The sequence below is a fragment of the Prosopis cineraria genome, unplaced genomic scaffold (genome assembly GCF_029017545.1).
Source record: "Prosopis cineraria cultivar Desert tree isolate PC_DT_omini unplaced genomic scaffold, ASM2901754v1 PC14, whole genome shotgun sequence".
NCBI classification, from domain to species: Eukaryota; Viridiplantae; Streptophyta; class Magnoliopsida; order Fabales; family Fabaceae; genus Prosopis; species Prosopis cineraria.
The window spans coordinates 2147467-2165858 of NW_026555345.1; the positions used below are offsets into that span (position 1 = coordinate 2147467).

An 18392-nucleotide genomic window follows, 5' to 3' on the forward strand; every position below is an offset into this window, starting at 1 on the left:
GAGTGAAGTGACAATAGTCAAAAGTATTCAAAGCTCACGAGAAAAGCCTTCTGAAAAACAAAATTCGAGAAGCATGTTGCTTAAGGATCATTCTTCAAAAACAATCCCAACAAGGTGCAAGCAGAAAATAAAGACTCTGATGTATCATACGACTAATAACAACCAAAAAGATTTCTGTAATGATTATACAAGAGAGGTTCTTAATCATTAATTTGTAACATTAATATTTAATGGTTTTTTAAATTAAATATACTTGTCACATCTCAGTACAACACAGTAAATATACTTCATCATATATATATATATATATATATCAGTGATACAAACCTCATGTAGTGGCTTTTTTTTTTTTTTTTTACCTGAACCTCATGTAGTAGCTAGAGATATTACCAAATTTATAAATATAGTTTTTGCCCCCGAAGTCAACCCTTATTGACAGTTGGGTCAAGGTGAGTGCTTGACAGAGGGCTTCGTCTTTTCAGAGACATCATGGGAGTGATATATTATAACATTAGGTTTTATATCAAAGTCCCTATCAAAGCGATCCTTCTTATTTTCCGCTTCTGATAGTTGTGATGCAGAATCCTGAACAAGCAGGTCTTTAATGGCTTCCGGCACACGTTGATTCTCCACCATGTTCTTCCAATAATCTCCCGCGTCTTTTCTTGCACAACTGAGGCCGACGAACTGTTCAGAGTTTAACAATAAGTTTTAGTATCCACAAACTGAAAGCTTATGAATAATGAGTAATAGAGAACGTGTGGAAAATATATATATATATATATATATAGAGAGAGAGAGAGAGGAGGTGGAGAAGAAAGCTTACCAGGAGAAGAGAGAAGAAGATGATGCAGAATGTTGCAGAGATGGATTTCATGGTGTTGTTCTCTAACTTGGGTTGGATTTGTGAGTTTAAGGATTGAGGTGCGACTGTGTGAGGTTAAGGATTAGCTGACTATATCTCCTTTTTATAGGGGGAGAAAAGTGTAGTATGTTTACGGAAATGATAAATGTGGTTGAAAAATAGAGGTGCGGGCATTGAATGGTTGGTTTTCAAAGGGCAAAATAATGGAAGGCAAAGATAAGGTAAAGAGTCAAAGGTTTTCCATTCGCTCTGTTTATAATATAGCATCATTTGGTGGAAACAGATATCAGTTCTTTTAGGTCTTACCAACATGTCCTAATTCGTAAAATCGTATCTTCACTTGATGCATGACTCAATCTTTTGAACTAATCTATGTCTTCAAGTTATTATAACCCTCATTCTACATTAAATTTCATAACTAATTCACACTATATATTCGTGTATGTGTGTGTGTTACTTTGATATTAATTAATATTAAATTTCATGTTTTTTTTATTGTAGACATGTGTTTTTCTATTAAAAGCAATATTTTTAAGCCACGATTGTCAAAAGGCTGAAAATAAGCCAAGGGCTCATGGCCTAGCCTGGCTAAGCTATCAAGCAAAACTTAAATCTAAGTTTTGGATTGGATTGATGAATTAATTGAATTAAATTTTAGATTTTAAACCATGCATATAAAATTAGTTGTTTGAACAGTGTAAAAAATTTTAAGGTTATGGGGGCCCCTCAAAAGTTTTTTAAAAGGAACACTGGGTACCTTTATGTTTTAATTGAACCAATATTGTCTTGAAACTTTTAAAAAGAGTGTAATTTTACCCTACAATTAACATTGTCTAATCATTAATTTTTATTTTGACTAGATGTTTTACACGTGTCAACCCCTCCTTCTATCTGCACTACTATTCTTCCTCCCTCCCTCTCCTTCTCTGTATTTGACTTCCTCTCCATCTATTGCCATACCTTATGATGCATTATGAGACAACTCTGTAAAGGCAATTACATAGTTTGGTATCTTCTTGGCAGATGAATTCAACCACACTGTGGGAATAGTATCTTCCTACAAAGGTCCTAGGCTTAGCTCCTGACTTTACTGGCTCTCCCATTATAAGATTTGTAAAATAGATTCTCACCCTTTATTACCATGATAGACAATTTTTTAACATGGTAAGTATTTAAATAGTTGGAGTTTCAATTAACAAAGAATCATTTATTAAGGGAAAAAAAAGCAATTTATAAATTGAGATTGTTACATCAGATAGAAGTTCTCCCTTAGTTATTGATATTTGATTACCAGTAATCATAAGAGTAGGCACAAGAGTACAATCTAACATGTTAAATCTCTTCAAGAGATCTAAGGTATACTTGCTCTGATTAAGGGCACGTTTGAATTTTAATTGGGTATAATTGATTATGAAAATCATTGATTAATATGATTGATTTATTTTATAATTGATTATGTTGTAATGCAATTTGTTTATATATTATTTTTTTAAATTGATTTTGACAGCATTAATAATGTTTGGATGATTTAGTTAGAATCAATTTTAATTGTATAAATTATCATAAAGGACATTATTTTTTAAAATTAAATTATTAATAAAATTGTATATAATATTATTAAGTTTGTTAAATAGTAAAATATATTATTTAACTTATATATCTGATTAATTATAGAAATTTAAACATTATTAATATTAACAATTTAATTTATGTAAATAAATAACTAAATATATATAAGGTCACCTAATATTTGGCGTGGCTACCTTCTTTGATTAATCTAGAAAATTGAGTTTGGATCTTCAACATTGATTAGGTTAAGCCAGGGGGAGAGAAGTCAAAAATGAATTTGACATGCACACAAACCAAAATGAATATGGCCTTCGATCTTTGGTGATGCCAGGCATGTCATCACTAAGCTCTTCCTTTTGCTTTCTTCTCAATTTCTCACTTTTGTTGAAACAATCTCTCATTGCCTTGGTTGCGAAGTGAGAGGAGCATCTAAGGAAGTTTTTGATTCAGGGGAAACTAGAGTTTAACTAAGAGGCAACAATAGCAACGGAGAGCACACCATCTGCTTCTACTTTATATCCCACGACTGCATCTTCCTTGGCCTCATCTTCATGTGGTGCACCTTCACCTTCTTATTTGACCTTGACAAGCACTTTGTTAGCTCGACAGACTATGACAAGCTCGATGGTAGGAGGATGATAGTAGGGAGAGGAGATCAAATTTGTTCACAAGAGAGGGGAGATCGAGAAACAACTCTAAAAAAGTAAATAGAGAGGGTAAAAATGGGTTGGTGGAATTTGCTAACAAATTATTTATTATCCTAACATTAAAATGAATAAGATAAGCAAGTAGAGCTAGCTTAACACAAAAATTAATTTTAACCTCATTAATTGATTATCTCATATTATGTTCTTTAGGTAATTTTCTTTTAAAACCTGATTTCCTCTGAAAAAATTGATTCGAAAGGCAAAACAAACAGGCAGTAAGAAATGGACCAGAATGATCTCTGAACACCTTAATTCCTAGAAAAGTAATAAAGAGGTCTAAGATCTTTTAAGGAGAACAAACTACTCAATTTTTGAATAAAAGTTCTTCAAATATTTAAAATTATTTCCAATTACCAGAATATCATCAACATATATTATCAACATGAATATAGTCAATCCTTAATTTTGAAGAAAGAATAAATAAATATCACTCTTTGCATTTTGAAAACCCTAATCCAACAAAGTAAGTCTTAAATAATCAAACCAGGCTTAAGGAGCCTGTTTCAAACCATAAATAGCTTTAACCAACTTGTATACATGATTTGGGACCAACAAATCCTTTAGGTTTCTATATGTACACATCTTGTTGGAGATACTTATTGAGAGATGCGTTGTTAATATCCAACTGACAAATCTCCTAATTAAACGTAACAATAATCTGAGCATGATGCAAATAGTGGGAGCCTTGACAACAAGACTAAATAAATCATTGTAGTCTACTTTAAGAGCTTGCCGGAACCCTTTCATGACCAACCAAGCTTTCCAATACTGAAAGGATCCATCTGGATTGGAATTAGTCTTAAAAAGACCCATTTACAATTAACAATCTTCTGGGTTCCATTAAATGGAACAAGTGTCCAAGTGTGATTTTATTGCAATGCTTCAAATTCATTTATCATTGCTTGTTTCTAAAGAGGCAATTGAAATGCATTGTGAGTCAATGTGGGTTCAAAGATCTGATCAAGCATCTTCGAATCCTCTCCTAAAAGAAGGCCAACAAACGGGAATTTAGGTTTTAAAAATACCAAATTTGGACTTGGTGATCATTTGATGTCCAAGATGTTGGGCTTTTTTGTCATTAAAGTGTTTAGGCCTGCTACAATATATTGGAACATGCTTTGTGGGTTGCTATCAACAACAAATGACTCAAGTGGGCAAGTAGGAGACATAACCTAAAGAGGTGATCCAAGACACCTCGCTTAAGAAGGCTATGACTACACAAGTGAACTCAAAGGTAACAACGACAAAGTAGAAAAAGAAACTTCTGATGTCGGAGGAATAATTAGAACAAGAACAGATGAATCATCTATAAAGCTCAATCTTCTATTAAGAAAACTTAAGACAAAGGGAAAAGTAGATGAGTCAAAAACCACATGCCTAGATATATAAACTTGTCCTATCAAACTAAGGCACTTATATCCCTTCTGCTATGATGCATAGCCTAGAAATACACATTTCTAAGTATGAAGTTGAAACTTGTGGTCATATTATGGCTTGAGACACAAATAGCAGGCGCACCCAAAATGGTTGCATAGTTTACAATCCACCTTTGTTTTAAACAAGCAAAACAGAGGTATGTGACCATAAAGAACTAGTGCAGGAAGATGATTTATCAAATAAACCACAACTTGAAAGGCATCAACCTAATAAATAAGAGGCATGTGTGCTTGTGCTAGAAGAGTTAATCCTATTCCACAATATGTCTATGCTAACACTCAAATTTGCCATTATAAGGGGAACTACAAGGACATGTAAATCTCATGTTAATACCATGAGCTTAAGCGATTGGAATAAAAGGCTTATACTCAAATCCTGCATCACATTGTAAATTTTTAATTGTGATGCTAAACTAATTCTCAACTAAGGACGAAAATGGTTAAACGCATTCACTGCTTCACCTTTATGTTGTAGTGGATAGAACCACATAAATCAACTAAAATCATTGATTAAATGACTATAGTACCAAAGGCCATGGATTGACTGCACTGACACTAGGTGGAATTTCAAATAATTAAGATTTAAAGAAAATTTGAAATTTAAAAAAAATTATAATAAAACATGCGTTTAATCCAAATCCAAAGACTTCTTTATATATCCAAATGGAACATTTTAGGTTCAAATCCAAATCATTATGCATCCAAACTCATCCTTACATTAATTAACTATTATTATCATGAATATGTGGGCAAAAATAACTATAATTATAAATATAAGTAGATATTATTTCCTCCCTTATATAAATGTAAGTAGATATATATATATATATCTAATATATCAAAATATAATTAAATTAAATTTTATTAAACTATTAAAATAAGTAAATAGACTTGCAAGGATTTGCAATATGGCCTGTCTAAACTCTGGTTTGACCTCTTTAACAAAAAAAAAATTAGGCTTAAGCTTATAATTATACTTATTTACATAAATAGACAAGAGCAGTGTTCAACCAAAACTTGGCCCAACTCGGTTTATTTTCACCTCTTGTCAACGGGCAATAAATATAAGCACCTTTGCTAACAAGGATTCCAATATTGGTTTATTATGTTGTAAAAAGATTAATCCTTTTAGTCAAACCCAATCCTAGTAGTTAAAGTTGATGATATTGATGATTGATGATTAATATCATGCATCCAGTTTTGATATGAAATATGATAAATTTTGTTACGCTTCAAATTCAATATCATAAAGATTGAATATAAAAACACCTGCTAGCAATTATAATCAAATTATTTAATTTTTTTTTTAACAATTGAATCTTCATTCGATTGAAGTGGAGGAAGATTTGCTGTAGAAAAGACAACAATCTATTTCTGTAATTAAAACAGATTTGACTGTATCCTTTGGCACAAGGTGTAAACCTTTTATTATTGGCCCCCATGAACAGTAAGGTTTATCTTCAGTCTCTTATCCTGCATTGCCCAATTGTCCATACAAGTTCTGGTCACGAAGTAATAATGATTATTGTAAACTTAATTTTATGCATATATCCTCACATATATATTTATGCATAGATAAAAAAAATGCATGAAATCTAAAGACTTACTGTATAATAATATATCCTGACATATAAAAGTAAAACTAACGTTTGCGCAATTATATTTAGAAGCGTAAGAGGAGCTTCAATTTGACCAAATTGGCTTCCGTGCTCATCGATCAGTGTTCAGTGGTGATAAATACCAAAACCTGGGCCATCCAGATTCATCACCAAAATTTGGATCATCCAAATTTAATTTTTTAAAAAATATTGTAGTGGATACAAAATTCAAATAAAGATAAATTCTTAATTTTCATTTTTCAATAAAAATGAAATTATATTAATTAAAAATTAATTATAGATTTAAAACTTAAAATTTGGACCGTTCAACATACATTAAAATACTTCAGATTTTCATCGTAGCGATGAGCACAACACCAAAACCAACCCCAGTTGACAAACCAAAAAGGAAAAAGAAAAGAAAGATACAGTCATGGGTTAACTCAAATAAAGATAAGGAAGAAATAATAGATTTAGGTCCCTTTTGCTTACTAAAAAAAGAATGAAATGGAATTAATTAAAAAAATTAATATAAAAATGAACTAAATTACCATTCCCCCATAGTAAGCATAATAAATTTTATTAATATATACTACAAATGTGAGAATCATCACATCCTTCAAAAATTTTATGAATCATGATTTTTAACTCTATAAACTAAATTACCCCTTTCCCTTTTGAATGTAGTTCTCCATTTCTTTTAATCATCTCAATTTTACTTTTATTTTTTCAATCTATTCCATTCCTCTCTATTAACCAAACAAGATCTTATATTTCAAATCCTTCTCATGTTAAAAAAACGTTGGTACTTGGATTGCTTTTTTTTTTTTGGAGTAAGGCTGTAGATTTGAAGTCCAAAGAAAGAATGAAGTGGAAGCATTGAGATTATTGCGGATTCATGCATGTATCAACTATCAAACAGCATATGAGATAAAGTTATGACAATGACAGAGTTAATCACACATTAAAAGTTCTCCAAAACGATCAATTGCCACTTCTTTTTCTTTAAAGTCAATTGAAAATGTGACTATGACGGACCATCATGATATATGCTTTTAAAGAAATCTACTATATTCAGCATCTAGTAGCGCATATGCTTTGTTTCATGCATGTCATGTAGTTGCCAATTCGCTATTTTTTTTTTTTAAGTGTGATGACATTTGAGTGCCGGAAGGTTTTTGGTAGGATTTACTTTTATTACTTTTACCCATGCAGTTTTTTATCTTTTAATGTAAATATATTATACACAGACACAAACACACAAAATACACCTTTATGTGTTTTCTAGATCATGGTATAGAAGAAAACCTGTAATCCATTTAATCTCTAATAACAGTAATGAAAATTGAAAATATGACAATTAAAAATAAACCTACAAATCAAATTGGAAGTCAATTAGTGAGTTAAGTTGCGGTGTGAGTGCAATGAAACAGTATTCACCCATTAAAGAGAGAAAACAGGTCAACTTTTGAGGGAAGCCATTGGCTATCACATTTAGGTTCTGCACATTAATTCAACATTGAACTATTAAGTAATGGACGAAATAGAGAAAAAGAAAGCTTAGCTACCTCCACTTCCTCCTCCATGGATATATAACTCATGAAGGAATCAGCCTTTTGTTGGGTTGGTATTATGCCATAAATAGTTGGGTTCAACACCAAAATGGGTTCATAATTCGTAATGGTATTATCACTATCTAAATTAAAGGTTTCAAAGCAATACGAGATACATATAGTCCATACGTTTATGCAACACACGCACGCACGCACATTGTCACTCACTCTGAAAAAAGGGCCTACTTGGGGGGAACCCAAAAGGCTTTTTTTCAAATAAAAAAAAAGGATAATACTCATCACATACTTGATTCAACTAGTAAGGTAGTTTATACATATCACCTTAAATAGAGATTTAAGTTTGAGCTACTTTAAATTAAAATATAGCAACATTAATGATAGAACTTTCATACAAAAGATTCTCATACCAGCTCAAACCAAATTAGTATCGACTCTTATTAAAGTCCTCTTAATTGGATATGCAAATTAAAAAAGGGATAATAGACTAAAAAGGGATGAAAATCCAAATTGGGTCTTGAGATAAAAGTGGTTGACACTATTTTTAAAAAAATTAAGGAAATGTATTTATGAATCTTTTTACTTATATATATATATATATATATATATACATTATTAAACTCAATTCTATTTAATATGGGAATTTTTCGCTTCTGCACATAGCAAGTCCACACTCAGACTTCATACCCACAAATTAAAAAGTCAAGCATATCTTATCGATCATGTGAAATTGTATGGTACTCACTCATAGCAATAAAGAGCAAAGAACTCTTTTGACGATACCTCAAGATGTGGACGTGTACCCGTGCGTGTTGTGTATCTGTTTTCAGCATACTTAATAATTTACTGAATTTTTTATTAAAAAAAATTATGAGTGTCATGTTGAGTGTGAGTGTGTGTGTGTGTGTGTGTGTGTGTGTGTGTGTGTGTGTGTGTGTGTGTGTGTGTGTGTAAATGAAGAACAAAATGGGTGAGGCATACCTGTCAGGGTCACTTTACTTGGTCTCAAATGGCTTTAGGAATACCGATGACTGAGAATAATGACAAATGACAACCTACTGTGTGTGTGTGTGTGTGTGTGTGTGTGTATCGTTGACTTGTGTGTAGAGACGTGACCCTTTATATGATGATGAATATAGCAGCACAAGTAAATGGGTGATGACCAGCAGAGAACATTATTGTGTAGGTCACTTTACTTGGTTTCAAACATCTTTAAGTGTTATTTGATTCCACACCTTTGATTAACATCCACATGCAATTAAGCTTTAATAAAGGTGTTATATATAGTGATGACGAATACTGCATATTCTACAGTTTTTTTCCCCTTTGATCGGTCTTCATGCTTTCCCCTTCTCAAATAATCATGAGGGTGTTTGACCTGGTAAAATGGATTGATATCAGTGCGGTCAACTGACTTAGCTTGTCTAATTAATCCAATAATTTCATTATTTTCGTTGATGCTTCGTCATTTTCAAACTTTTTTTAGTATGGTTGAAGTACAAATCTAACCCCTTTAATATGCGACTTAAACAAATCATTTTACGTGTTAAGTTAGTTGCCCAATTTAACCGTGCATAACAAATACTTCTTGTGGAATTCTAAAGATAAGAGTAACATTGTATAAATTAATTATTTATTTGTAAAAATTATGTGCTTTTTTTTCAAAAAAAAAATACCCCTCCTTTTAATCATTTACTTTGAAGCATTATCAACATAGCTTATAGTGCATCTCACTATAGGAATAGTGTGAAGAAAACAATAAATATGAGAGAGAAAATAAAAAGCCAAAATGCGCGCGCATATATATACATAAACCCTAATTTAAGGTGAATATATTGCATATAACATCCATCATATTTAAAAGTTTAAATCAAATACCCCTACCATTAAAATGACAATTAAATCTGATGGAATTTATGTCACACCAACCTAAGAGATTAATAAAAGAATTAAATGAAAGAATATCAAAAAATTAAAATATATTTTTTAAAAAAAGATTTGATTCGTTCATACATCACATTTTGCAAACTAGTTTCTTAAACATGAGCCTAAACAAGCGGGGCGAGAATTCACCAAGCAGATATCATGTGATGTTTCTTTTTCCGCTACATTTGTTGGGATTTCTGGTGCAATAGATGTAAAACTTTATTTAGTGATGTAGATGCTTGTTCGAAAGAAGCAATTTTTCACAAAGCCAAGACTAATTGGTGCCTACTGAAAGATTCTATTACTTTGGCCAACACTTTAAGGGGATCTCTCTATCAGTGGTGTACTGTAGGCCTGAAGGTAATGACCTCTGTGGGTATCTCCAAATGTGGAGGTGTGATCCAGAATGGGAATGCTTATTGGATTGCTGGTTTTTTCTCTAATGTTGGGCATTATCCTCCTATCATTACTGAGATCCTTGCTATAATTCAAGGTTTTAAATTGTGCTGCTACTTGAATTTAAAAAGGATTCAAGTCTTCTACTGACTATGCTGAAACAATTAATCTGCTCGCTTGGTGTGATATATGTCAATGTCCTTTTAGAAACATTATTGAGCAGGCCAGAGGCTGCTTGAATCATTTTAGAGTTGTGTCTTTAAATTTTATGCATAAAGAGGCAAAATTTCGTGTTCATTATCTAACTCATAAAGCTTTAGGATTTTGTAAAAAGGTCTTATTTTTTCCCCCCTCAACCACCAGCCTTTTGGCAAGAGGTAATGGTTGATGAAAAGATTAAGTCTTGTGATGTAAATTGAATCACTCTTGTATCCTTGTTGGATTAATGGACCCTTTCATATTTAAAAAAAAGAAAACATGAGCCTAAATCAGGAAGTTGATGTAAGCAAAGCAGAATTTCTTATATGTCTTTTTTTTTTTTTCAAAAGAGAGGGCTGCTCAAATGAACCAGAGAAAAGTGTCGATGAGGTCTTTACCAAAGGAGGCCCAATTTCATCTATTTGGTTAGTAGTACATTGTCCAACTTCTCATTTATCAAAAAAAAAAAATCTGCCCACAATGTCTCGTGTGAAGTTAAATAATGTCAGGCCCAATTAAAATTTTTATCGTGTAATGTAATTTAATCCCCACAATGGCTGGTGTTTTGCCCACACAACGATATTTTGCGCGGGTTGGGAGACTTTTTTAAAAAAATCAATGAATGTTTAGTTGAAATGGCAATTCATATGATATCCTAAATATGATGTCATATCATACATTTTGGTTAAAAAAATATGTAGGAATTAGGATATCAATTGGTTTGCGTTATTGAACTTTTAAGGTGTAAAAACAAATAATTTTGAAGATAAAATGTTCGTTAGCCCAAAGATAATTTCACGGGTAGGCATGCCAAGTGTCACTGTGTCAGTCCAATCAAAGTAATTCACTGGAATTAACTGTTTACGTAAATTTTTACTAGCTGAAGATCAAGGGTGGTATTACAATGAGTTTGACTGCTTGATGAGCGACATTGCTTTAATGCATTTTCTATACGATATTAATTTCTCCATATAAGATATTTAGAGGTAAATATGCTATTTATCTCATTTATATAAAATATATATGTTAAATGAGTAAATTATTCTTTAAATTTTAGGTCTTGTAATACTGTAGATTCTACACTTATTTATTGTGTAAATTATTTTCTCAACTTTTAAAAATGATGCAACTTAGTTTCTATCATTAACAAAAGTTAACTTTGATCATAAAATGACTGAAAATGATTTTAAAAATTGTAAAAAAAATTAAAAAATTATAATAAATAACCCAAAAATTTCATGATCCAAAAAATTTGTCCTTTTATGTAATTTTTGGAACTTTTTTTATTATTTTTTAATCAATTAACTGTTAAGTTAACTTGTATTGATAGCAGGAGTCAGATTGTATCATTTTTAAAAATTAATAGAACACTTTTCATAATAAATAAGTTCAAAATTTATGATGTACTGAATCTAAAATTTAAAAAATAATTTGCTCATTTACCCAAATATTTCATCCGATCTCATTTATAAGTCATGTTCTGAAAGATTTATTTGGTCTCATTTATAAATTACGGTACAACTTTTTATATAATATTTAAAAATTATTTATAAAATTACTTTTTATAAAAAAATAATATAATATTATTTTTTAAATTTATTATACAAGGATCCATGTAAAATTTTACGTTTGTTTATTTTTTATATATTAATACTGGTAAAATTGATAGAAATATCAAATAATTTATAAAATTGAGGAGGAGTGTATAACAAGTAATTCAGCTTGCACCTCGTGTCGGGTAGCGTCCTTACCGAGAAACTTACCTGGTTTCATATTAAAAATAAAACACAATTTTACGGTTTAAAAATAAAACTACACGAAATATTCTGATGTCATCACATGCTTCTGTAAGCACATGACTATCAAAATAATATACTCTCTTCAATTCCATTTATAAATTATCTTTTTAAAAAATTTATTTAATTTTATTTATAAATTATAATGTGACTTTTAAGTTATATTTAAAAAATATTTTTAAAATTATCTTTTATAAAAAAGAAAAGAATAACATAATATCACTTTTTAAATTTATTATAGGGACATATTTAAAATTTTACATACTTTTATTCCTTATACTTTTTTTATATTGATATTAATGATGTTGGTAAAAATAATTTATAAAGACGATCGAAAGAGAACGTGTTATTTATTTAATTTTAAACCTTACTTTAAAATATTTCTGTTGCTTACATAACAAATTACTTCATTTCTTCAAAAAATTTTATTTTTGAATTGCAAAATTTCTTGTGTTTAGCTTTTATACACTTAGAATTTATTTATTTATATATACATACATATATATATATATATATATATATTGAGGTGTGAATGAATATTAAATTTGGGTCCTAAATTATAGGTGAAGGGCTTATGGGACCAAAACTCATTTTTTATGTAATGTTGTCTTACAACTTTTAAAAATGATACAATATAATTCTTACTATTATGTTAACTTTGACTGTTAATTATAAAAAATGATAAAAAAATGACCCAAAATTATAAAAAAAACTAATAAAATGTTCACATGGTCCTTTTGTAATTTTTGAGGGTTTTTTGTCATTTATTTTATTAACAAACAATCAAAATTAATTTTTATTAATCATATAGGCTACACTATATTATTTTCAAAAATTAAGAAAAAATATTGTACAAAAATTAAATTTAAGGTTTCAAATGTTTCTGTACCTATAATTTATGAGTCAAATTACTATTTAATCCTAAATTAAATTTAAAAATTTCCAAAAAAAAAGGCCTAATTGATTTTGATGCTCCAAGATCAATTGCAGATTAAAAATGCACAGGCTGCTTAAATAATAGTGAAAGTCTCCCAGTCAATATTACACCTTGCGTACATCCCCTTCAAACTGTTTTAATGATGAAAATCCAACTTGCTCGTTCACATTTTTTCGGTTCCTTAAAATTTGCAAAACAATGACTTCCAATTTATTTTAGTTTTGCTGAGGTAGTTAGTTCTTGAAATGAATTATCTTCTCATTACATTACTTGATCGTATCACAAATCATTGACTTTTTACTTGATTTGTATGTATTACCAAAAGTATGCTCAAATAGGGCCCAAATGTGAATTTTTTTATACTGGTGGTCGCTAATGACAGCAATTTAAAAACAATGAATATTTTTTGACCAAAAAAAAAACTATGGCTCTTGTTAATCCAATCTCCCTTCAATGAATTTCCATTATAACTTTAAATTAACCAAATCAAATTTTAATTATACGTATTAATTTAAAGGATTGATGTACATTTTTTTTAAATATTTGCATAAAAACATCTAATATTCTAAACATTAAGTGAAGTAATATTTCTCTTAAAGTTTTAAAAAACGGAGCAAAATAACCCTCACTGCCAAGAGCCTCTGACATCCATTAAATGATAATAGTGGCCCCCACAATCTTTCATACGTGTCCTCTACTTCCTTGTGGGAGCCAATGTTGCGTTAATCATCGCTGTCTTCGCTTGTGTTCTAATCCGATTGCGATACAACTGCAAAAGAAGATTGATCGAATGCCGATAGAAATCTAAAGGTAGAGAGTTCCGAATAGGAAACAACTTCTTGGGAAAAGTCATCGGCGTTCCGACCAAGTCCTAATTCCAAGAGCTCGAAGACGCCACCGACGGATTCCAGTTACTCGTCAGCCAAGGAGCCTTAGCTTCAGTCTTCAAAGGTATTTTAAACAACAACGTCACGGTGGCTGTCAATCGAATCAATGGTGAAGAACGAGGCGAGAAGGAGTTCAAATTAGAAGTCGCCGCCATAGCCAGCACCCAGCACGTCAACCCCGTGCGCCTGGTTAGGTACCGTAATTTCGTAGGAACCTCTTATGTGCTCTTTTGTAATGATCTTTATAATATTTTAATATCTTAATTTTATTTTTTATTTTTTTAAATAATTAACTCTTACATAAGAGACATTTAAATATTAAAATAATAAAAATTTAAAATATTAAAATATTTAAATGTTTCTTATTTTATATAAAAATTAATAATCTAAAACATGAAAAATAAAATTAGAACATTGAGACATTTTTATTAAAGGAGGTTTTTATTATAAGAGGGCACGTTAAAGGCGTTTAGCCCAACTCCACCACAGCCCTGGGTACTTGGTTTATGAGTTCATCCCAAATGGATTTCTGGATTCCTTGATATTCCCCAAAAATCAAAGATCTCACTGCAGGGTTTTATCGTGGAGCTTGAGATGCAAAGGAGCCATCGATGTAGCCAAAAGTCTCTCTTTACCTTCACCACAATTGTAGGTAGAGGATCCTACAACTGGATGTAATTAAAACCAGAGAACATTTTGCTAGACGGAATTTCAAAGCAACGGTCTCAGATTTTGGTCTCTTGAAAGCTAATGGGGAAGGATAAGAGCAAAGTGATGACAACAGTAAGAGGAACGAGAGGGTATTTAGCTCTAGAATGGCTCTTAGAACATGGAGCTTCAGAGAAAACTGACATACAGTTGCGGAATGGTACTAATAAAGATAATAGGAGGAAGAAGAAATGTGTGCTTAATCCAAGATCCAAGGGACAAGACAAAGAAGAAGTGGGATTGCTTTCCAACGATTGTGAATGAGAAAGTGAGAGAAGGAAAATCAATGGAGGTTGTGGATCAGATGTTGATTGAAAGTGGTGTGGAAGAGAGAGAAGTGAAGAGGATGGTGTTCGTGGCACTGTGGTGCATACAAGAGAGGCCGAGGGTGAGGCCAAGCATGAAGCAAGTGGTGAAGATGCTTGAACCGATATAGTTTAACGAAAATTAGAAGCTCTTACTGGTGAGGGCTATTTTGCTATGTTTTTAAAATTTTAAGAGCAACATTACTCCACTTGATATTTTAAAGTATTTGGTGTTTCTTTACAAATATTTTAAAAATAAAAATATATCTTAAATCTAATTTAAATTATTAAAAAAATATCAAATTTAATCAATAGTCAACTATGCAATAAATCATCTAATTGTGAAGAGAAGCGATTCCTGTTTGTTTCTCAACAACAACAACAACAACAACAAAAAAAGAGTGAGCACATGCAATAAATAAATAAAATAATATGAAGGAGGCTGCTTATAAAAAGCCGAAGTTTGGCTCGAACTTGACACACACCTCTCATAGAGCTTTTCCTTGACTGCAGGAAGATGGCGCCGTCTCTAAATACCAAAACACTTCCACTGTGCTCTCTCTTTTCTCTCCTTCTCCTCTTTTTGGTATGTAACTCTCTCTCTCTCTCTCTCTCTCTCTCTCTCTATCTAATATATATATATATATATATATATGCTCCCCGCACACACCCAACCTTTTAAAGCATATTCTTGCTTTGCATATGCATTCACAAGTTTTCCAATTGGCTTAATACTAGTGCTACGGTTTTATTTTTATGTAGTTTAATTTTCACTTTGTTCCGTTGTTGATTATGCTTTGTGAGCGCATGTCATATCAAAACTTGTAGACTTAATAACCGAAAGAGACATTGTTAATTGTCCAAATGTGAGAAGTCTCACGTCTAATAAAATTAAATTTAATAATTAATATATAATTAAAAAATATTCATAAATTTGAGTTTTGAAATTTTGAAATAAATTATAATATCTTTATACAGGTGGTTGTTCTACACTCTCGTAACATCATATAATTATAAATAGAGTAGTGATAATAAAATCCACACTTAATATATTTTTTTAAAAAATAAAACTGCTTATAAATCATGAGTAACGCGACTCATCTCATATTTTAGTAAATGAAGTGAAACATTGCATGGATTATTATATATCTGAACATTGGTTGACTTATTATATTATATATGTTATGAGTTTATATTTGTTAATTAAATTGCCTTAATTTTTTATTGAACTGCTTTTTGCAGCACGTGCATGCAAGCAGTGCAGGAGAGATGAATGTAGAAGAGCTTCCAAAACATGCTGAAGCCTCATCAGTTCCCAAAAAAGATGACTCTTACAATTATAAAACTTTCCACGGTGATGCCAAAAAGGAGACGCAACCTTATATAACTGCATATATTAATCACAAAAAGGTAAATCAGCCTTATATATCTGCGTATGGTGATGGCAAAAGAATGAGTCAACCATATATAACAAATTATATTAATCACAAAAAGGTGAATCAGGATTACCTTACTAACTATATTATTGATCTCTCCCAAAAGGATAAGAGAGATCAAAGTGACTCTTATCTAACAGCTTATGGTGACACCAAAAGGGAGAATCAGCCTTATATAACTGGATATATTAAGGACAAAAAGGTGGATCAGCCTTATATAATTGCATATGGTGATAGAGAAAGAGTGAATAAGCCATATATAACAGGATATATTAACCACAAGAGGGTGAATGAGCCTTATATGACTGCGTATAGGGATGGCAAAAAATATTCAGAAGGAAAGAATCCTAAAGAGTCTTACTCAGCTACCTATGGAGAGGAAGAATCAGAGAACAACCCTGATGCAGCCACCACAAAATTGGATCACACAGAGGCATTCAAGACAGGCTTTTTCACTTTGGATGATCTTTACGCAGGGAATAAGATGACCCTTCAATTCCCTATTGAAGAGTTTCCTCACTTTCTTACGAGGAAAACAGCTGACTCCGTTCCTTTCTCAACATCACAACTTCCAAGTGTCCTTCAGCTTTTCTCAGTCCCTCAAGATTCACCTGAGGCTCAAGCCATGGGAGGCACACTTGAACAATGCGAGCTTCAGCCCTTGACAGCAGAAACCAAGGTCTGTGTTTCTTCCTTGGAGTCCATGGTTGACTTTGTTAGCTCCATTATCGGTTCTGATTCTCAGTTAGACATTCTCACAACCACCTTGCCTGCAACATCAAGCGTCCCTTTACAGAACCTCACTGTTCTGGAAATCTCTGCAGATATTTATGCTCCTAAATGGGTGGCCTGCCATCCATTGCCTTACCCTTATGCTGTTTTCTACTGTCACTTCATTAGCTCAGGCACTAGGATCTTCAAGGTTCGATTGGCTTCTGAGAATGGAGATCAAATGGAAGCTCTGGGAATTTGCCACTTGGACACATCTGAGTGGAGTCCTGATCATATTTTATTTGAGCAACTGGGAATCAAGCCAGGAGAAGCTCCAGTATGTCACTTCTTCCCAGTGAAGCATCTCATGTGGGTTCCAATTCCTACCAAAGCCACTATGTGAAGTGACTATGTGGGTGTCTGGTGTCTTTGCTATGTGAGTCGGGTAATAAATGGACAAGGCTGTGGTCTCAGCGTTGTACAATTTAGTTTAGATCTCAGTTTCCTTTGCTGTCCTGTTTCTACGTTATGATGTTGAAGCTTCTCTTGAATGAAGTCGTTTTCACCTCTTGTTGCGAAATTAGCATGGTTTAGATCTTGTTACCTTGCCTTTTTTTTTTATGGAGTTAATGGATTTCATTAAAAAAAAAAAAACGGTACAGAGAAGGGAATATTCACATCAGAACTCTGAAAATATTGTAAGATCTGATTGTATGATCAACTATGGCCCTAACTTGTGCTAAAATACTGTCAGCATTGAAGGTTTCCATAGTTTCCAGCAACGACTTACACCAATTTTCCAAGAGCTTTCGATTGAACACACAGACATTTATATTTGGTTTGGATGAAAAGAAAAATAGGAAGGGGGAAATTTTTCCTAGAAATAGATTAAAAAAATTACTATTTTTTTTTTTGAAAATTTACTCTTAATTTTCTCTTCTTCCTATTTTCTTTTCACTTTTTCTTCCATCCAAATCAAAAAGTGAAATAAGAAAATTACATACACATGATTTAACCTTTTAGTTTGTGTGTACAAATAAATGTAATGAGAAAACGCTGATGCAAATGCAAGTTATTTTACTAAAAATAAAATCTCAATTCAATTTTATTTCTAATAAAAGATTGTCCCTCACTGTTTTTTTATAAGTGACGTCTTTTTTTTTTTTTTTGGTGTTATCAACAAGTATTCTTTTGTTGAAAAGAATCTTTTGGACATAGTAGCACACTAATCTTTTAGATAAAAACAAGAAGTTTATATGGTAAAATGATTATCTATAAGGAGTGTAGCATCCAACAAAAGAAGCCCAACAGGGTCTAGCCTCAAACAAGATATTGTTTTGGGAGAA

General features: G+C 31.6%; 2 protein-coding genes and 1 pseudogene across 3 annotated transcripts; 2 read left to right on the forward strand and 1 right to left on the reverse strand.

Moving 5' to 3' along the window:
* Positions 1-197: 197 nt before the first annotated feature.
* LOC129292003 (organ-specific protein P4-like) lies at positions 198-969 on the reverse strand. The gene is made up of 2 exons (XM_054929498.1): positions 827-969; positions 198-687 (listed from the first exon to the last, which is right to left on the reverse strand). Exons 1-2 carry the CDS (start codon positions 875-877, stop codon positions 445-447), a joined length of 294 nt encoding a protein of 97 aa, XP_054785473.1. The 5' UTR covers positions 878-969; the 3' UTR covers positions 198-444.
* A 9066-nt stretch (positions 970-10035) lies between these two features.
* On the forward strand, positions 10036-15093 carry LOC129293070 (probable receptor-like protein kinase At5g20050; annotated as a pseudogene).
* Positions 15094-15352: 259 nt separating this feature from the next.
* On the forward strand, positions 15353-17626 carry LOC129293474 (BURP domain-containing protein BNM2C-like). Of its 2 annotated transcripts, XM_054931468.1 has the most exons (3): positions 15353-15485; positions 16142-16309; positions 16442-17626. In XM_054931468.1, the coding sequence occupies exons 1-3, from the start codon at positions 15417-15419 to the stop codon at positions 17447-17449; spliced, it is 1245 nt and encodes a 414-aa protein (XP_054787443.1). In that variant the 5' UTR covers positions 15353-15416; the 3' UTR covers positions 17450-17626. The 2 variants fall into 2 exon arrangements, with proteins under 2 accessions (XP_054787443.1, XP_054787442.1); XM_054931467.1 differs by having other exon boundaries at positions 16142-17626.
* Positions 17627-18392: the final 766 nt, after the last annotated feature.

Excerpts from the sequence above, each read along its gene's own strand:
- LOC129292003 (XM_054929498.1), bottom strand. The coding sequence starts at position 877 with ATGAAATCCATCTCTGCAACATTCTGCATCATCTTCTTCTCTCTTCTC. Across the intron at positions 688-826 it reads TCTTCTTCTCTCTTCTCCTG|TTCGTCGGCCTCAGTTGTGC; the intron begins GTAAGCTTTCTT and ends AACTCTGAACAG.
- LOC129293474 (XM_054931467.1), top strand. The coding sequence starts at position 15,417 with ATGGCGCCGTCTCTAAATACCAAAACACTTCCACTGTGCTCTCTCTTT. Across the intron at positions 15,486-16,141 it reads CTCTCCTTCTCCTCTTTTTG|CACGTGCATGCAAGCAGTGC; the intron begins GTATGTAACTCT and ends TGCTTTTTGCAG.